The 18,490-nt window shown below is 38.7% G+C and overlaps 1 protein-coding gene across 1 annotated transcript in view; it reads left to right on the top strand.

The window, feature by feature from the left end:
• Window positions 1-18,490, top strand: part of ARMC2 (armadillo repeat containing 2) — a gene marked incomplete at its 5' end in the record, with an annotated part of 32,928 nt that extends 14,438 nt beyond the window's left edge. Inside the window, 6 exons of the mRNA XM_010083946.1 lie at window positions 5,961-6,282; window positions 7,813-7,935; window positions 9,823-9,936; window positions 11,387-11,519; window positions 13,799-13,956; window positions 18,333-18,490. Coding sequence (XP_010082248.1) covers window positions 5,961-6,282; window positions 7,813-7,935; window positions 9,823-9,936; window positions 11,387-11,519; window positions 13,799-13,956; window positions 18,333-18,490 — 1,008 coding nt within the window. The remainder of the gene's footprint in view (window positions 1-5,960; window positions 6,283-7,812; window positions 7,936-9,822; window positions 9,937-11,386; window positions 11,520-13,798; window positions 13,957-18,332) is intronic.

Below are 18,490 nucleotides of genomic sequence, written 5' to 3'. Positions count from 1 at the left end.
CTTTTTGCTCTTTGGATTGCGGCAGTGGGGAACATTGTCACAGATGAGACCTGTAAATGGAGAGGATTTCTCTACTTTGTCTTTATTTATTAGGTGAAGGTTTATCTTCATGCAGTGACTGGCCTTCCTAGCTGTTTTTTTGGCTGGCTTATGGAGAATTCTGTGATGAGCTCCCAGGAGACCAGTATCTGTCCATTTCAGTCATAGTCATTTAACTTAAGTCATGTAATACTCCAAGGCAACCACAGGCTCTTAACAATACAGTCTAGTGCTGCAGGTATGTTTAGTTCAGATTTACATGTTTGCCTCTTAAATGCTCTGAGCTCTGCTCAGTGGCATCATACAAATATTTTTTTTTCTTTTTTTGGAGGTGGGGGCAGACAGCATAGTGTGTTTATGTTTCTGTATCCATAGCTTGCCTCTAAAGAAATGGTGATCAGTGCTGACATAAGTGTTCTTTGTGTTTCGGTTGCTCTCTTTTCTCTCTGTGCCATCCCTCATTTGGGCTGAGGACAGCTGTTTGTGTGACAGCATGATACATCATGTCACAGAACTGACCCAGCTTCCAATAGCCTTAACACGGAAAAAAAGAACCCCAGTCCTTTACTGAGTTATCACCTGCATTGCTTTCCAGTCTAGTTTGTTGAACAGTTCCTTGTTCACAAATACTGAGGAAACAATATGGGAGAGGAACCAAACTGTGAATGGAAAGGAGAGGGGGTGCTGTTTACGCCACCACTTCTACTGAAATGCTTGTCAGGTAACCCTATAAGGAACTTAAATAGATCATGTGGTTCTTTTCTCCTGTCTTTACAAATCCATACTTTCAGTTGTGTTCCTCCTTCTAGCTCAACGCTATAGTAGTGCCTTGGATGCTTAAAAAAAGCTGTGGAGGGGATAAAGTAGTTGACCATTAAAGAACCAAAATATAAGATTTTTCTCCTGTGTTTTCTGTGTGCAGATGCATTTTCATAACTGATCGTTCATTCTCTCTGAATTAAGTTTTTTTCTTCAAGAAGGAAGTATCCATTTTAGGATAAATATTCAGACAGCTCTGAAGGAACTTCCCTGCTGATAAATCTGAATAACCACAGAAGGTCACCCTTTCCCTAAAGTATGATTTCAGACAGTATGCTGAGCTGATAGTGGATTTGCATCTTCCTAATAATTTGATTATGATTTTTTTTTGTCTGAAAGAAAAGGTAAAAGTAGTAAAGAATGTGGTATGTACTCTGAACATAAAATGATCAGGAATGTAGAGCTCCAAGTTTGTAGCCAACCAGCCTTCATTGGCATATATCATATAGAAACCTGCTGTTCTGGTGTATCAAAAGAGAAAATATAGTTAGTGTAATTACTAGATAGGTAAATGTTAGAATATCAAATAAGAATAATAAGAAGGTATTACTGCTTGACATGACAGGCACTGTCACTAAAATATTTTGCTTTATATTTTTGGTATTAATTTCTACAAAAGATGCTGAAAGCTTAGGAAGAGCTCTGAAAAGAGCTAAAAGAATGATTAGAGTTAAAAAAAACCAACCCAAGATTAAGAAAATTAATTTATCAATGACAATGGTCAGACCATTAGCAAGTTACGTATTAATAGAATCTGCACAAGGAAGACATTTCTGTTAGTAGACCATCCTTTAATCTAGGAAAAAAAGAGATAATAAGAAATAGTGGCTGAAGCTGTACAAATTTAAACTATTAATAAGAATAAAGATTTTAACCAGAGAGATCAGTAATCATTAGAACAATACCATGGGGGATATGGTTTTAAACTTTTTTTTCAATTCATGATTTCTGAAATGTTTTTTTTAGAGAACATACACTGCTTTTCATCAAATTTTGTTCTGGTGACAATGTGCTTGCCTTTCTTCACTACCTTTCACATATCTCCTGTTGTCCACAAAAATACCTGAGGACAAGTTCTTTATTGCTAAAGTCACTAAGTGCAAATGAACCCTTTTCTGAAAAGTTTAGCTAAACAGATCAGATTGTTGGGTGTAGAATTTATTGGGTATGGTCCTGTGGTGTGTGATACACAGAAATATAAATACGTTGTTCTAGTGGCCTCTCCTCATAAAACACATTCATATTTGCGGGGCGAAGAAGGTTCCCTCTTTATTGACAAAGTACTCCCTGCTATCACAGTAGCAAAGCTCTCCTCTCGGGTCCCTCAGTCAAGAACTTCTTCATCTGCTTTTGGTACTTCCAGAGTATTCTCCCTGCTGCACCCCGCTTCCTGTTTTTCTTCTTTAAATCAAGTTTCATTTTGGGTCGGTTGTTATTTCTGGGTTTGACCAGGAATTTTCACAGCCTGAATGTCACTTCAAGATGAATCCTTACTGTGTTTGGAAGAGATTAGCTCCAGGATGGCATAACTACTGTTGTTTTGTCTGTAAGTAGACTATCAGACCCTGCAAATAAGAGTCTTAATTTTTTTTTCCAAGGTACTTAATAAAGCAGAAAGACAAATTTGGAAATGAAGTGCAAATTAGATTTGAATGAGCCCTAGAAGCAGTTCATACTGCTGGGCAGGTTGTAGAATTTTGACTACCTCCATTGAAGTTTGTGTAATATGGAAAGCACATTTCATTTACAGCTGGAGATGCTGCTGGCATCTGTTTGTTTGTTTTTTTTTTAAACTACTTCTCCCCTTCTGAGGGTCCAGATACCATATAAACCAACAACAGGTACTTGGCCAATGTGTGCAAACTCTAGAATGGACTCCCCTCCCTTATTTATCTTGTTTTAGTTAGAAATTACTGACTTAATTGGCTTTGCTTTCTTACTGATAGGTAAGCCTGTACTATTTGTACCTCTGTCCATCATGCTTTACACTGAAAAGCAGGTACATTTTAATTGCCAAGATAAACTGCTGTCAAGTTCTGTGACTCAGCAAGTACATTGGGTACCTTTGCTACTGGGCCAGTGCAAGGAATAGGCTTTTAGAAGTAGATAAACAAAGAAATCTTTCCTATCAGTGATCAAATATATATGGTTCCGGTTGTCAGAAAAATAAGAGTTAAATGCTGATGGAGTATGTAGTGCTGTTATTACTTAAAAAAACCACAAAAAACAGTTTCTTTATAGATTGGAAGCAAAGAAAAACATCAGTTCTTCTTCTTGAGCTTTTTTTGATATGTTTCTTCAAATTTGTTTGTATAAGTGAAGCTGTGTGGTCTCATATGTAACTTTCCAATCAGGTTTGAGTACACTCTGTGGACAGCATGTCTCACATCAGTGCCTCATTATAAAAAGATGAAATAACTGAGTGTAATTCCTATCTTTAATCTAATTTGCCTTTAGTGTTAAATGTTTGATATTGTATAAATTAATCTGATAAATGACTAGTAAGTAATTTTTCTGTAAGTGTGCAAGAATGTCTGCAATTCCATACTCCAAACACTTGGACATGCATAAGAATCTCATTATACTGATTTTTTTTGTGATGTACAGAAGGGCCCATGGGCCTTGTACAGGTTTAGTCTGGCAAGCAGTTTCAAAATGGTATCATCTTTACATGTATTTCTTTACACAGCAATCCTAAGCTGGTGTTTCTTAGTCTGTCAGTGCTTACTCCATGAACATTTAAAAAAAAATAGCCAAAAATATGAACACTAGAGTATTATGCTACTTGGGAGAAGTTGTACCACCTTTTCTCTTTGACTCTGCTAGTTAAATTTTTACTGAAAGATAATGAAACTTTGGTAATATGCTATTAAAACCGGATGTGCTTAGCTAAAAAGAAGTATTTTATAAGTTTGTTTTGCTAGCCTGTAGGTGGAAGGCACAGTTGAGATCACACTTCTCAAAATATCAGTTGATTGCTGTACAGTACCTGTTTGTCTCTTTTCTGATTGGGTAAAGCTGTTGCTGGGCTGATACTGTTTTGACCAAAATTAGAAAGTCAATATAAACGAGTCAGACTAGACTGCCTGCTTTTTTTCAGTTCTCTCTTCTGATTCATCAGTTGTTTGTTTCAAATTCTTACAGCCTTTGTGAATTGGGAGTTGTGCCAGCAAAGGTGAAAGCTCTTAGTGGTTAGTCAGTATGAACGTTCATAAAAATTTGTCTTCATGACATTTAGATGTTTGCAACAATATGATGTCTAGTTAAAAAAAATATGTAAGTGGGTCCTATGGAGTGATCGTGTTAAACACATGGATGTGAGAACCTGTTCCTCACTTAGGAGACTGCCTGCTTCTCATATTCAGGGATAGAATTCATCTCCTTGACCCTAAGAGGATGTCTTGTGGCAGAGGCTTGAGACCTGAAGCTTGTTGATGAAGGAATGTGTGAAAGAAGGATTCACTCCTTACACATCTTTTTTCCATCAGTATTAGTATGTATGCTTCTAACAAGTTGGACTGTGCCTGCTAACTAACGTTATTAATACCAGAGAAGATTAGAATATCTGTGAATATAACTATGATATTTGAAGAAAAACACCATGTAAATTGTTTAGCAAAATTATAGGTTAGTCCAAGTACAGTAGTTTAGCACCTAAGGGTAGATGGCTGTGCTGTACTTGAAGAAATGCTGTTACTTTACCTCTACTGCTAAGATAAAGCTATGGACTTGACTTTTTGGAAATGAGTAGGTTTTGATGCAAATGACAGAGGCAGATGTTTTAATGAGTTCGTACTTGGGTTAGTGCAGACTTTCAGAATTTATTTTTTTTCTTCTGCCATACAGGTGGGTAAGAAAAAGATGGGGATATTGTTGAATGCCGTTCAGTTAGGATCCACTGGTCTTAACAAATAAAAGTTATTTCTCAGTAAGTCCAAAATGAACCAACAAGAGATGTAATTTTGTATCCCACTGAAGGGTAGGGATAGAAAGAGCTTTAAGAGAGCAACTTGGTTAAATCATAAGATCTCAAGATGTGGTATAAAAATAGAGAAAGTATTTCTCATTTAGCTATGGTAAGAATAAAAGGGTAGCAAGAACAGGTAAAATCAAAATCAGAAAAAAACAAAGCACAAAATGAGGTGCAACTAGAAAGGGATATTAAAAAACATGAGAAAACTTTCCATAGTACATTAATAGTGAGAAGGAAATAATTGCTATAGTGTTCAGAAGATGAGAATTATTGTCAGATGCCACTGTGAATAGTGAAGTGGGGAATGCCTTTTTTTCTTCTTTTTCTGAAAGGGTTAAGAATGATCACATGATTGATCTCTACTCCAGCTTGAGTTCTTTTATCACTAAAAAAGGAGGTAGAGCATATTTAAGTGTCTTCCAACCAGCTAGGCCTTAGGAAATTGACCCTTTGGTGTTTACAAAAGGACGGAAGGGCTAATGTCTCTGGGATTCTTGATAAGCTATGTAGGATGGTATCTACCTTTAAAAGGAGAAAGAGGTGAAATTAGGGAACAACAGACCAATCAGTTTAGATTATATTTCTGGTAAAAGTCTGGAACAAATAATTTATCTATTTATAAGCAATTGGATTTAGCAAGGAAATGAGTAAGAGCTAACTTGGATTTAACAGTAACAAATCAAGAGGAAGTAGTTTAACCTCTACAATGGGTAACAGTCCTAGAAGAGAAGAGAAGGTGGTGGTCTTTGGCCATCACAACTGTCATTTGCTTACTTGAAAGATTAGTAAGCTCTGGCCCATATGATTATTCTAGTTATATAAAGTGCTGCTTTAAGATGTTTGAAGATTACATTGGGCTTGGTAAAAATAGACGATTAAGTATATCTCATTAGTAATTACCCCAATGCTGTATTAGTTCTGTCAGATGTTTTTGATTTATTTTGTAAACTGGGTTATGAAAAATAGTAGCATAAAAATTATTTCTAGTTTCCGTACTTGGCATTCCTTCAGTTGTTCTGGACCTGTTATTAACTGAATTATGAAGCAAAGTAAGTATTATCTTCTTTTTAAGCAGCTAATAGCTTCTGATGTTTTTTCTGTGTAATATGTTTTATTTATTTTATTGCAGGATTTGGTTATCCGTATCATCTTCATTCTTGGTAATTTAACAGAAAACAATAACCAGGCCCGTGAGCAATTTTTTAAAGAAAGAGGAAGTGTTAACACCTTAATATCATTATTCCAAACCTACTATGAACTTGATTTGAATGCACAGAAACGGTACCGTGAAAGAGGAGGGGAAGAAAAAAAACACCCAAAGCATCCTTCAGAAGCAGAAGATGTTCTAATAAAACTGATAAGAGTGCTGGCCAACCTCTCCATTCATCCCAATGTAGGAGCAGCTCTGGCAGCCGCCCATCGCATTGTAGAATTACTTGTTACTGTACTAGGTAATAAAATCTATGTTATGTGTGTTATCTTTGTTCAGTCTGTAAGGAGAGTTTAGAGTTTTTCTCCTTGACCTTCTTATCTAGGTTGAACCATAACTAAATTGGTTCCATTGCTAAAATAACAAAGTCAAATCTGCTGATATTCATAAACTGTTTTATGTAGAAAGCCTGTTTGAGCCAGTGGAAGCATTGCTGCTTTGGTACTGACATTTTAATGTCTGGGGAAGGATGTTGTACAAGTGTTTGATTCAGTGATAAGATTTGCAGATATGATCATTAACAGTAAGGAAACAAATTTTGTTGTAAATACATCTCACTGAGAGTTCATATATAAGGGAAGTCTGTTCTTATCAGGTGTGCTACATGCATGTGTTTGGTGGTGGTTTTTTTTAAGGTTGCAGGTTTTGTGACTGTTCGGGATTAAGTATTCTTCTTGTTCCCTGCACCCATAACTTTCAGCCTTCTCTAAAAATTTCCCCTTATTTTTTCTCTTTCTCAGATTTCAATATTTATCTCTTTCAGGTGGAAGGGAGTGTCCCTTTCCCTTCAAATGGAGGCTTAGGACTGTAGTTCCTTTATCACTTACTGATCCCTTTGTAAATCTAATTACAGACTGGGACTTGGCAGTCTGTTCTCTCCATAACGGCGTTAGCAGTGACAAGATACATCTCAAAGAACACAGTAGATTTTAGTGTGTGATAGGAACATGAAATATTATGTAAAGACAATTAACCTGACTATATGCTAGTTTACCGGTTTTACCAGCAGCCATGGGAGATTAGAGAAGGCAGACTCACAATTTCGTCTGTTCTGTCTTAAGCCCTGGAGGAGCTTCCTGGGTTGGAACTGTCTTAATCGTTGTATAAGTGCTTTCAAGCTTCAGAGCTTCTCTCTGCCACCCTCCCCTTTTCCTGAGCACTGTTGTCAGTTAGTTCGCTACAAAATGTTCTCTCTCCTTAGGAATTTACCCCTCTTTTATTTCCTTCACTCTTGGTTACCTCAGATAAATCAATATACACAACTTGCAGACTTGCTGGTGTAATTTTGCCCTGGTTAACACTCTGTCAGGAACTCTAAGAGAGAGTATCTTTCAAATATTGTTAAAGTCGTCTTTTTTTTTTTTTTTTTCTCCCATGGTACCTGACATTTCAGTATAATAGTCCTTGGTATTTCTCCGTGTCCATCACACAGGCCTATTTCTGCATATGTATGCTCCTCTGTTCCATCTTAAAACAGCAAATAGGATGTATAAAATGTCTTAACTAGATTTTAAACCATGTTGCCTTAGTCACAATGATTTCTGTAGATGAAGAGTTGGAAAGAGTGACTTTGTATTGCCGTTTTTGCTAATCAGCTGTTCCCGTTAGCTTCTGCCATGGTACTGAAAAATAGAATAGTTATCTGTAATAGTGGCCATGTAAACTATGACTCAGTTTGCTTCTGAGATATAACGCACTGTGAAGTTAGATTCACGTGCATGTATGTAATTCCATATGCATATAGTGTTTGTTTTGTTTTTTTTACTATCAGAATACAAGTCAGTTGATGACTGTGAGGAGTTGGTCATCAACACTGCAACAACAATAAACAATTTATCCTACTACAAAGAGAAGAGTTCTGCTGTTCAAGACAAGAAGTTACGCATTGCTGAAAGTAAGGACTTTTAAACTAGTACTTCTTGTATAGCTTTTTGAAAGTGAAAGTTATTCATGCTATATTTTGACACTACAGAAAATAAAGACACTGACAGTGTTTTGTGGTATCATATTGCAGGAACATAAAGTTCATAGAGCTGAATTATCCAGTAATGATTTCTCATTCTTTTGGAACATAATTCTATGACTTGTGTGAAAATAGTTAGGTCAGCAAATCCCCTTCTTTTCCTCCCCAGATTTGCCATATTGTTTTCTGTTTAGCAATTTTTGGTAGACTTGTTCAAAATCCGTATGCCTGAGCCAAAATAATCATGTTGCTTTTTAAGAGTATGGTAAGGGAGGTTTTTTTTCTTCTTAGTACCTTCTAGACCTGCAAGATCTGATTTCTGTCTTTTTCTGCCTTATAAATCCATTGGCAGTATAGGAGTTGTGTGATTCTCTCCCCTCTGACAGTATGGACAACAGTCATATTTTGGTGATGTGTAGGAACTGCGTCTGAGTTCTGGGACTCATTGTGTTGATTTTATACAAAAGGTAGAGAGTCTGTATCTTGCATACTTTTATCTCTAGACAAGATGTGGGGGAGAGATGGAGCCTGAAGTTTGCACAAAAGGTAGAATGAGGAGTAGGAAAAAATACTCTGGCTGTCAACCTAGTGCCCTGACTGGTAGACGTCATATTCTCTCTAGGTAACAGCTCTGCTGTTCTTTCACGAGTCATTTTATCACCCATACGCCAGCTGTCTCTTATTGCTAGTTGGAGAAATGGAGAAACAAATGACTTCTCTGCCTGTCCCATTTGCTCTCCCTCTCCTGTTTTTATTGTTAGCATGTGGAACCAGTCCCATCACCTTTCCTCTGCCTTAACTGAGGAGAGAGAAAACCTTTTCACAGAAGACCAGCAGGCTTCGTCCTCCAGGAGACATTTTGAGAATACTTGCTCTTTGATAAAAATGGTGGATCCCAAAGACAAAAAATAATCATTTCAGAAGTCTCTTTAAGAGAAGTTCAAGGCATGTTTAAGAGAAGCAACAAGGCATGTTGCATGTATTGCAGCATTCAAAGACTGAAGTAATGGAAGTGAAGCCAACCTGTCTTTATATTTTTTTCTCTCACTTTTCTGTGGTAGAAGGGTTAAGAGTTCACTGATTTGAGTCCTTTATATGGTGGACTGATTTCAGTGGTTCACTTCATACTTACAGAAGACTCATAAATGTGACTTCTGTAACATTGCTCCTTTGCTGTGCACCGAAAATGGTAGCTCTCCCTAGGAAATGCTCAAGGTCTCATTCTTTCTGCTGAAGTTACACACTAATCATACGTGAAATTGCTAAGCAGGGAAGCAGCAAGCAAGTAAATGCTTCAGACCAGGGGCAATATTAAGTAGCTGTTCAGAGAAAATGTGTTTGTTTGTTATAGCAGCACTGAGAGAAAATAGAGCTAATGTCAGAAAATAATTTCAGTTTTAGAAGACATCCCACCATAAGACCATCTGTTCAGGATCTAAATCAATTTTCTTATATATTACAGCACTTTTTTCTTCTTTGTCTTCCTGGATTTTCATGAGCTCACTGAAAACCGTATAGCAAAACTGGCTCCCATTATTACAACTGTACTTAGACTATCTTCATAACTCCTAATTTGTTCCTTTGCATTTAGTCCCATATTGGAGCTCTTTGTCTCATCTTGAAAGCACTGCACAATTTACTTCTTGTTCTGCCATCTGCTCACACCCTTCACTGCAATCAGACAGTTATCTAACTGTTCCCATTTATTACATTTATTGCTGTTGCTGCTTGCATTCTTATATTTATTGATAAAAAGCCAAGCACATGTTTGTGATATACAAGTAATTGTTTTTATTTCATTTCTATGCAAACCAATAGCGCTTGTAAAACTGTTAATGAGCGACAATATGGATGGAGTTGTGGAGGCTGTCAGAGTCTTTGGCAATCTTTCCCAGTATCATGAGATCCGTGACTTCATCGTACAGAAAAAGAGTGAGTTACTTTTGTATTTGTAGGAGTCCTGTTTTTAAATGTCCATAGTTCTAAAAAGGAAAGATGGTTAATAAGCTATCTTAGTTGAAGTGTAGAAGCAATCTTCTCTGATGTTTTCCAAATTAGGCAAATGTTAGAATCCAACAGTAGTCATTAGAAACACCATTTTATTTCAGTTTCATTAAAACTGAAATATTGGAGTAGGAAAAATATGCCATGGTGTGCCTTCACAAAGGTAAATACTACAAAAACTCTGTATTTCCTAAAGATTATAATTTTGAAATTTCCCTTCACTCCTTCAGTTTTTCAGATCCTACAGGTTAGTGGTGATATGATATAAAATGAAAATCCAACTAAATTCTGATTTAGGTTCATAATCACAGGTTTCTGATTCCCATGTTTGACAGCTTGTTAGCACTTCGTAATATGCGTTTAAGATATTTGACTGCCTCAGCAAAGAGACCTCCTGTTTGCCTCTGGATGAAGTAGGATACAAGTCTTCTCAAGTCCCTTTGCTTTGGGTGTCTAAAGAGCTTTGGGAGAAACTGCAACTCCTTGCTGTCCACAGGAGGTGTGTCATAAGTTTAATTAAACACCAGTTCACTGTAAATTTTTCTGTATCTACCTGTCAGTGCTGAAGGTGAGGTGCCACAATGTGCAACCCCTTCTTTCAAGGGTGCACGTACCACTGCTTTTTGAGGAAAAAGTATCTGCAAAGGGAGAACTGACACTTAGTAGCTGGTTGCTGTTGAGCTGTCTCAGGACAAAATGATGAGCTGTCTCAGATGTCAAAGGACTGAATTTGCCACCTGGGAGATACTGGTGTTGATGTGCCAAGCTCAGGAGGAGCTGAGAGGCTGCGTCTCCATGAGGCAAGACTGACTCCTTTGCTGGGGTTGCCTTCCACTGCCTACTGAGTTCTGTGTTGGCAAGTGCCACGAGATTCTGCGTGTCCAGCGTCTGCTCCTTGCCCATCTCCCACAGGAGCCCCAGGCTGCAGCAGTCCCAGCTGGACTTGGTGCAGTCTAGGGCAACCTGGCCTCTCACGGAGGTCAGAACTTCCCTCTCTGAGTGCCAGATGCCAAATCCTAGCAGGTTCTGCTGACTGTGCGATTGAAAGGAGGGCAATAGTTTTAAGAAATAAGCTGTAATTCAGTTCAGTGAACTTAACCTCTTCTGATTGGATTTTTACATTATTTTTTTTTAGAACTGGAATTTTGTGTGTTGCTTTGCAGAAAGCTGGTGTTCAGCATAATGTAATAATGGCTGTTACTCTGGCTGATACACCTGTTCTACAAATGTCATGGTCATATGCTACAAGGTTAAATTTTTATGTAGGGTATCCTGCATTTGACTGCTTTCTAAGTATTAAGTGTTTAAAAAGTAGGTTGTAATGCCACTTGTATGGTAGGTCCATCTTCCCAGTAACTTTGTTTCCTTTCCAATCCAGTATACAAGTTCATGACTGCTTTACTTGATGCCAAGAACCAAGATGTCTGTGTTTCTGCCTGTGGAGTTCTGCTCAATCTCACAGTAGATAAGAACAAACGAGCTCTTCTGATGGAAGAAGGAGGAATTGGAAAGTAAGTTCCTGATTATTCTTACGAAAAAGGCAAGTTCCAGTAGTTTGGCCAAAGAGTTTCAATCAGACTTTTTTACTGGAGCCAATAACTTGTAATAGGGATGCACACTTAATAGATATTCAGCATCTAATGTTCTTCAAGGAAAAGCCTTTCATATTCTTTCAGATGTTTTTTTGCAAAAGCATTACAGTGGTTTAGCCTACTGCAGAGCCGAGAACCATAGAATAATTTCCCAGAAATCCTCCGGATACGGCAGAGGAGAGCAGCATGCAGCAAAGCTGCTAAAGCATGGCTGCAATAGCTGCCTATGCGTGACTTAACTGGATCCTACGTAGGCAACAGTTAATAGGCACCATTAGTATGTGTCTGTTGTAACTGTGAAGATTACTGGAAAAACTATGATACCCCACATGGTCTCTTGCCATTGTTGTAACTACTTAGTACTGCAGGGAGAACTATCTGATGTAGCTGTGCTCAGCAGAGAATGAATAGCACCTGAGACTCCTCCCTCCGAGAGTTCAAGTTTGAGGCACTTACACTGTAAGTGGTTTAAATCTTGAAAAACCGCTGTGGATGCAACACTTGCGGCTTTGATGTTCAGATAATAGTGGATCCAGCTTAACTGGAGCAACATGAAAGATCATGTTCCTACGCTTGTAAAGCAGTTGATACAACCCACATTTATGAAACAACATGCCTAACTTTGAAATGCTTTCCTGTTCGTACATCATATAAATACCTTTTTACACAGTGTAAACAATGCATAGTCTGCTCATCCTTCCTTCCTGTGTTCTAGTTAACTTACAAAATATGAAGCTGAAAAAAAACCAGAAATAAGTTACAGGCAAATTGAATAATAACTGTGAGAATTTTTTATTATATAGAATTACTATTATATAAAATATAGAATGTTCTGTAGAATATAGAATCATATAGAATATATGATTTTCTATACTCTCTTTGAAAATTTGTGAAGATGAAAGGGAAAACAGTAACAGTATGGAACAAATATAGAGAATTTGGAAGTGATTGTTAAGGAGGTCATCCTGACTGTGCCAAGACAGCTCTGTGGATTTTTGGAAATGAGGTTATTGTACCAATATATAGTGGCCCTAATAAAACATGAAATTAGTCTCATTAGAGAGTTAAACTTCAAAAAATTAGGGCAAGTTTTTTGGCTTTTCATTAGATACCTCCCGGTCTTCCACAATGACTGCCTTCAGAGAGGAGAGAAAAAGCAAACCTCTTTTTGGTTGCTTTTCTATTACTGCTATTTTCAGCCATACCTGAATGTAACAGTTATCTCATGTTCCCTTTACTAATCACCAGATTATAAATTTCACAGTGAAGTAGAGAAGTGAGAGAAAGAGAAGGTCATAGGGTTGGGGAAGACAACAGAAGGGAAGGATTACTATTAGAGAGGTCACTAGGGACAGCAGGTGAAAAAAGTTTACTTCTGCTGCCCCAGGACTTGTGAACACTGCTCTGTGGAACTCTGGATAGCTACTGTACATAAGCTGGTGCAGGCAGAAAAGTTATAGCTTAATTTCACAGTCCTGCTTATGATCTAGCTGCATTTCGTAGCTGCAAGGAAGTGAGATTGTGAGAAGGGTCAAGAACCTAATGGTCCTTAATAAAACTGGCATTTCTGAGAGGAGTCCATTGGGAGTGCAAGCTGAGGAAATACAAGAAGGGGAGAGATCTGCAAAATAGTCTGACTTCACTGAACAGAAGAGGTAATTCTGTGAGTTGTGGAAATAGCTAATTCCTTTGAACTTGTCTTCTGGTCAGATCCTCTAATGTCTAATAAGCTGGACATTCTGACTGAAGCTTTTTCTGCTTTCATACCATCTTTTCCAGATGAATTCTTGATATCTGGTAAGGTTTGGCTCGCATTGCAATCTCTGCTCTAGTAGTAGACACAGATTTGGGACAGTCACAGATTGTCATGAAATTTGTTGGAATTTAGTGTCTTTGAGATAGTTACATTTGTGATGTACGTGATTCAAACTGGTTAGTTGGGTTAAAAAGTTAAAGGGGATGGACAGATGCAGGCAGGCATACCCAGGTGTGTAGAGACAAAAGGCATGTTCACATCCGTAGGGAACTGGACTGAATGAAAAGGGGGAAGTTACTGAAGAAGAAAGTAGCGTCTTCATTTTATTAATGTCAAATTTTCCTGCAACCTTTCATGGTGTCTGCGTACATTTCTAGTAGATTTTGAAGGGCTCAGGAGAAAACTACATGGAGAAAACGCTGTTTTTGTTTGATACTGACAGGCTAGTTGACTGTTTACAAGACTTTGGGCCCACTGACTGGCAGCTGGCATGTCTGATATGCAAAACCCTGTGGAACTACAGTGAAAACATCACAAGTGCGTCCTCATGCTTTGGAGAAGATACCGACACGTTGCTGGTGCTGCTCACATCACTCTTAGGTGAGATTCATAATCTTGGTCTTTTTTCCTTAAAAAGAGAAATAGAAGGAGCAAAATCAAAGCAGTATTTGTTTGGGTGGGGAGTCTGTCACACAGCTTTAAGTGGTTGGTTTGTATAGACTGTCCAGCAGCGCTGCGATCTATTGCCGTTCAGCACATTCCCTCAGATCTTACAGATTGCCAAAGTGGAACTGGCCGCTGTCACTCCCCACCCTAGCTTGTCTCATTAGCATGCCACTAATGCTTTTCACCAGCTGCCTTTTTGCCTGCTTGAGACAACTGTCCCAATAGACCTCCAGTGCAAAACATACTTGTCACTGGGTGTGGGTCCTTCTGGCCTCAAAGGTCATTGCAGGTGTTGACAAAAGCAGGGGTTCAGCTCTGATGCACCTGGTTACTGCACAGCACACACTGGGCAGTCTGGGGAATATTGCTTTTCCCCTCAGTTGGAGGGCTGTGTGGTGCAACAGGCTGAGCTTGCTGCATGTGACAAGGGGCCCCCGGCTGCCCTTCTTTTCTCATCCTGTGGGCGAGGACAACATCCTGACAATTTCTCCTTTGCTCCCTAAAGCTAGGGAGGGTGTGCTTCTCCACAAATATAGGCTGGAAGGTGCCTACAAGTGAATGTTAAGACCCTGATTCACTTACCCAGTTAGATTTTTTTTTTTCATCTGCATGTTTATGTTTGCTTCAAATTTTACAGAGATTAATTGCTAGGTAATAGTCCTACAGTCACTATGTAATTTTCCTCTATGAGCACTACTTTGGTAGTGATTTTATTTTGGATAGGTCATTTGCAGTTACCTTTAAAAAAAATCTTTAAAATGTAAATGAAATTGAAGCAAACCTGAACTAATTTTAATTTGGTTTTAATTGGAAATTTACTAAAGATGTGGAGAAGGCTGCATGTTAGTCAGACCCAGATAGAAGGTGAGATCCCCATTGTCTCTTTTGTTTTTAGGCAATCAGAAAAGTGGGTGGATTGTGAAGACTTTTTTCCAGTTACAGCAGAATTACTGTTATTCATTGTTGTAATCATTCCTTGCATTACATTCCTTGCTATGATACAGCATATCTTAATGTGGGCAGTAATTCCATCTATTTATCTGAAAATACTCAGATAATCAGTGCACTTTTTAACATTCTGCAACAGAACTGTGAACGTTACAGCCACAATCCTGCTTGAATTTTTTGGGATAAAGCAAGGAATGTATATCTTTGTTTTGGAAAATTCTTATTTTTTCCTCTGCATTTAACACTGCTTGTTCCAGCAATTAATTTGTCTGCAGAGTCCAGGCTGGGCAGTAATTGTAACTCTCATTAACTAGTACAGCTTTCATGAATTGGAAGTTCATGTGCAATTGCAGTTACAATTGCAATTGTAATGCAACTGTGACGACAATTAATTAAAAATAGGTCAGAATTAAATCAGAAGGCTAGTCTTTCTTCACACTGTAGTTAGAAGAGTAGCTGTAGAAAACATGTATCTTATTCATTGGATCTGGTTCCTCTGCGTGTAAGAGCCAACAGATTTTAGTAATAGCAGCTGGTTAATATTGTCCTACATCTTCCTCCTCCCATTGTATCCAGTAACAGCCTTGAACTGTCATTGCTCTGATTCTATCACTCAGGAAGCAGGAGGCAACTGCTGACAGTCAGCAGACTGTACTTAAGCATCAGCACACCCTCAGGAAGAGGAAAAAATGGAGCATGGCACAGCAGACACCTCACTTTACCTGCTGTGCTTGGCCTCCTCCCCTTTATTTTTCTTTCCCCTACCTGGCACAAGATGACAGAGGATATGAGGGAGCCAAAAGGGAGTGGAAATAGCCTGAAAAGATGTTGGGCCCAAGAACAGATGGACAAAAGGCACCATTTGTTTTTCTTTTTCCCTGTCTGATCCCAGCAGCGTGAGACACAGTGGCACTGCTTTCCAATGGCACTGTCATTTGCCTTCTTTCAGCTGCTCAAGCCTCATGTCATGTTATAGGCTCCAGGCTCCCAGAGGCTGGTGTTTCCAGGCTCCTGGCAGCACCTTTGCCTTGCCCTGGTCCCTCAAGAGCAGCAGTGGAGATGAGCCTCTGTCTTGAGAACATTCTTCTGTTTGGTCATTCAGTGATATCTCCTTTCTCCCATTCTTTTTCCATATTTTTCTTCTGCTCACCTTTACCTCCACTATCAATTTGAGGAGGTTATTTTGGAATCTCAGTACCTGTGAACTCTTACATGGCATAATAACTAGCTTCCAGGACTCCTGGCTCCTGTCCTGCTAGAGTTACAGGGGTGGGTAGCCCTTGCAGACTGGAGTCTGTACTGCAGTTTTCATCTTCCCCCAGAGCATGCAGAGCCAGTGTGCTTGTCTTGTTCCTGGGCTTGGAGCCAGTTCATAGGCTGTTTGGCCAGTACCCAGATTTGCTAGTTTTGAGGAGGGTCATGGGAAAATTAAATTATCTGAGGATGCACAGCTTGCATGTGGGACACTGATCCTCGCTGATCCCAGTGTTACTCACATTCTGCTTTGGGAAATTTACTGTTTTGGTTCAACACTTCAGCTTTTGAACTGGTTCTGACCCTTGTTCTTGTAGGCTAGAATTCCTGACCTCAGTGATTCCATAAACATTCAATCAACTTCTGGGGGGAACAGCTGTCTAATAAAAGGGAGAAATGTCTCTTGCTTTGTGTTAAAAGATAACTAATTTGGATAGGAAAATAATTTCAGGAGTGGGCAAAGAAATTCTGCCTGAAAACAAAAGCCATAATCCTTTATCTTCTTCTTTAGGATCTCTCACTTCTCTGCTGCTGAGATTCATTTTACACATGTTGGGCTACTATGCCATTGATAGGATAAGAGCTAATGGGCACAAGTTGCAATAAGAAAAATTCCAATTAAATATTAGGAAAAGAAGTTTCCACCATGGCAGGGGTCAGGCACTGGAGATGGGTCCTCGAAGATGCTCAACAGTACATGGACCAGAGCAACCTGATCTACTGTGGCTCTGCTCCAGAGGTCCCGCCCAACCTAAATTATCCTATGATTCCATCGAATATAGATCTGATGTCTGAGGTGGATTTTATCTCTGATTACAGGGTTTCTTCCTGTAGAGATATGACATCTTCCTTCTTGAAATAATGGGGTTTTTCCCTCTTTATTACAGAAAGTCTCTAAATGGCATGTTCTCTTTATGCAGAGCCCCATTTTAAACTAATATTGTGGTTTTGGAGTCTACCTCACAACCAGCATCTCTTTAATTTTGGTAATTTAGAAACACTGTAGTGCCACAGAATTCAAGTATTGTTTGCAGTTACCAGTAACTTTCCATGCAACGGAGCCCATCTCCATGCAAGAGTAATGTTGTCTCTTCCTTTACTGCTGTTGCAGCTCAGGCCATGTGTAGGCACCTTAGCATTCTTTTAAATGGTAATAGTTGCTGCTTGAGTATCTGTCTTTGACACAAAGTTTGACTCAAAACGTGGGTAACTGGAGTTTTTCTTCAGCTCATGTTGTCCTCTACCTTCTGTGAATGTGCAGTAAGCTCCCTTACAGAGTTATTTATTTAACAGATTGTGGATCTGGTGCTCTTTCATAGTCTAGGACAAAGACAAGTCACACTGCCCACTGGGTGGGGGATTGTATCTTCATTTTATGTCCTAAAGGCTGTCAAATATCCTTCTGTTAAACTGTATGAAAACATTTGTTCAGCATGAGCAGTTGTGTTTGTAGATTCCCAGTTCAGGAGCATGCTTCTTGTTGCAGACTGATTTGTTTTTTCTGTAAGGGTTTGTTTCTTTACCACATCTGATGCCAGGCAAAATGGAGGGGGAAGAACGAGCAAGGACCTCCTTTCATTCTTAACATTGCGTGAATCTACTAAGAGTGTGCTATTATTTTATTTAATAAGTTTGTGAGGAAGAGAGGGCATCAGTAATATAGTAATTAGTGTGGTTCCTGTTCTTTAAGTATGTCAGTAGTTATAGTTTGAAAGAGTCTTCATGAGCCAGATTAGGAAAGCAATTTGTGACCAGAAAAACATAGCTGTAGTTAGATTAATATGATAACTTAGATTAGCAAAACTGCTCTGGGTATTGTTAAAACCTGAGTAGTTTCCAGGTGGACAGTCACAATAAATGCTTGATCTCAGAGACACAGTTTAGCTACACCTGTGAGGTGTGAGAATAATAGAGCCTGCAATACCCTTATTACTGTTTTACTCACCTTAACATCCTTCATTTTCAATAAGCTAAGTCCCTCAGAGAGTGATGCTGACTTAGTCTTAAACATGGAGTTGTCTAAGCCTTCAACATACACAACTGACGAGTTCCATGCGCTGTGATATATTTTGATTCAGAACTGATGATGTTTTTTTCCTTGATTACAGATGAAGAATTAGCATTGGATTACAGCCTCGACAGAGATTTAAGGGACCACCACAAACAATATTGGGAAAGAGAGTTCAAACCTGTGGCAGAAAAACTTCTTGATAGAATTCAAAGCCATCACTCCTTTCTTCCAGCTGTGACTATTACTCCATTTTAA

Source organism: Pterocles gutturalis, unplaced genomic scaffold, assembly GCF_000699245.1.
Source record: "Pterocles gutturalis isolate BGI_N339 unplaced genomic scaffold, ASM69924v1 scaffold17840, whole genome shotgun sequence".
NCBI classification, from domain to species: domain Eukaryota; kingdom Metazoa; phylum Chordata; class Aves; order Pterocliformes; family Pteroclidae; genus Pterocles; species Pterocles gutturalis.
This window is presented reverse-complemented; position numbering and strand designations above follow the sequence as displayed.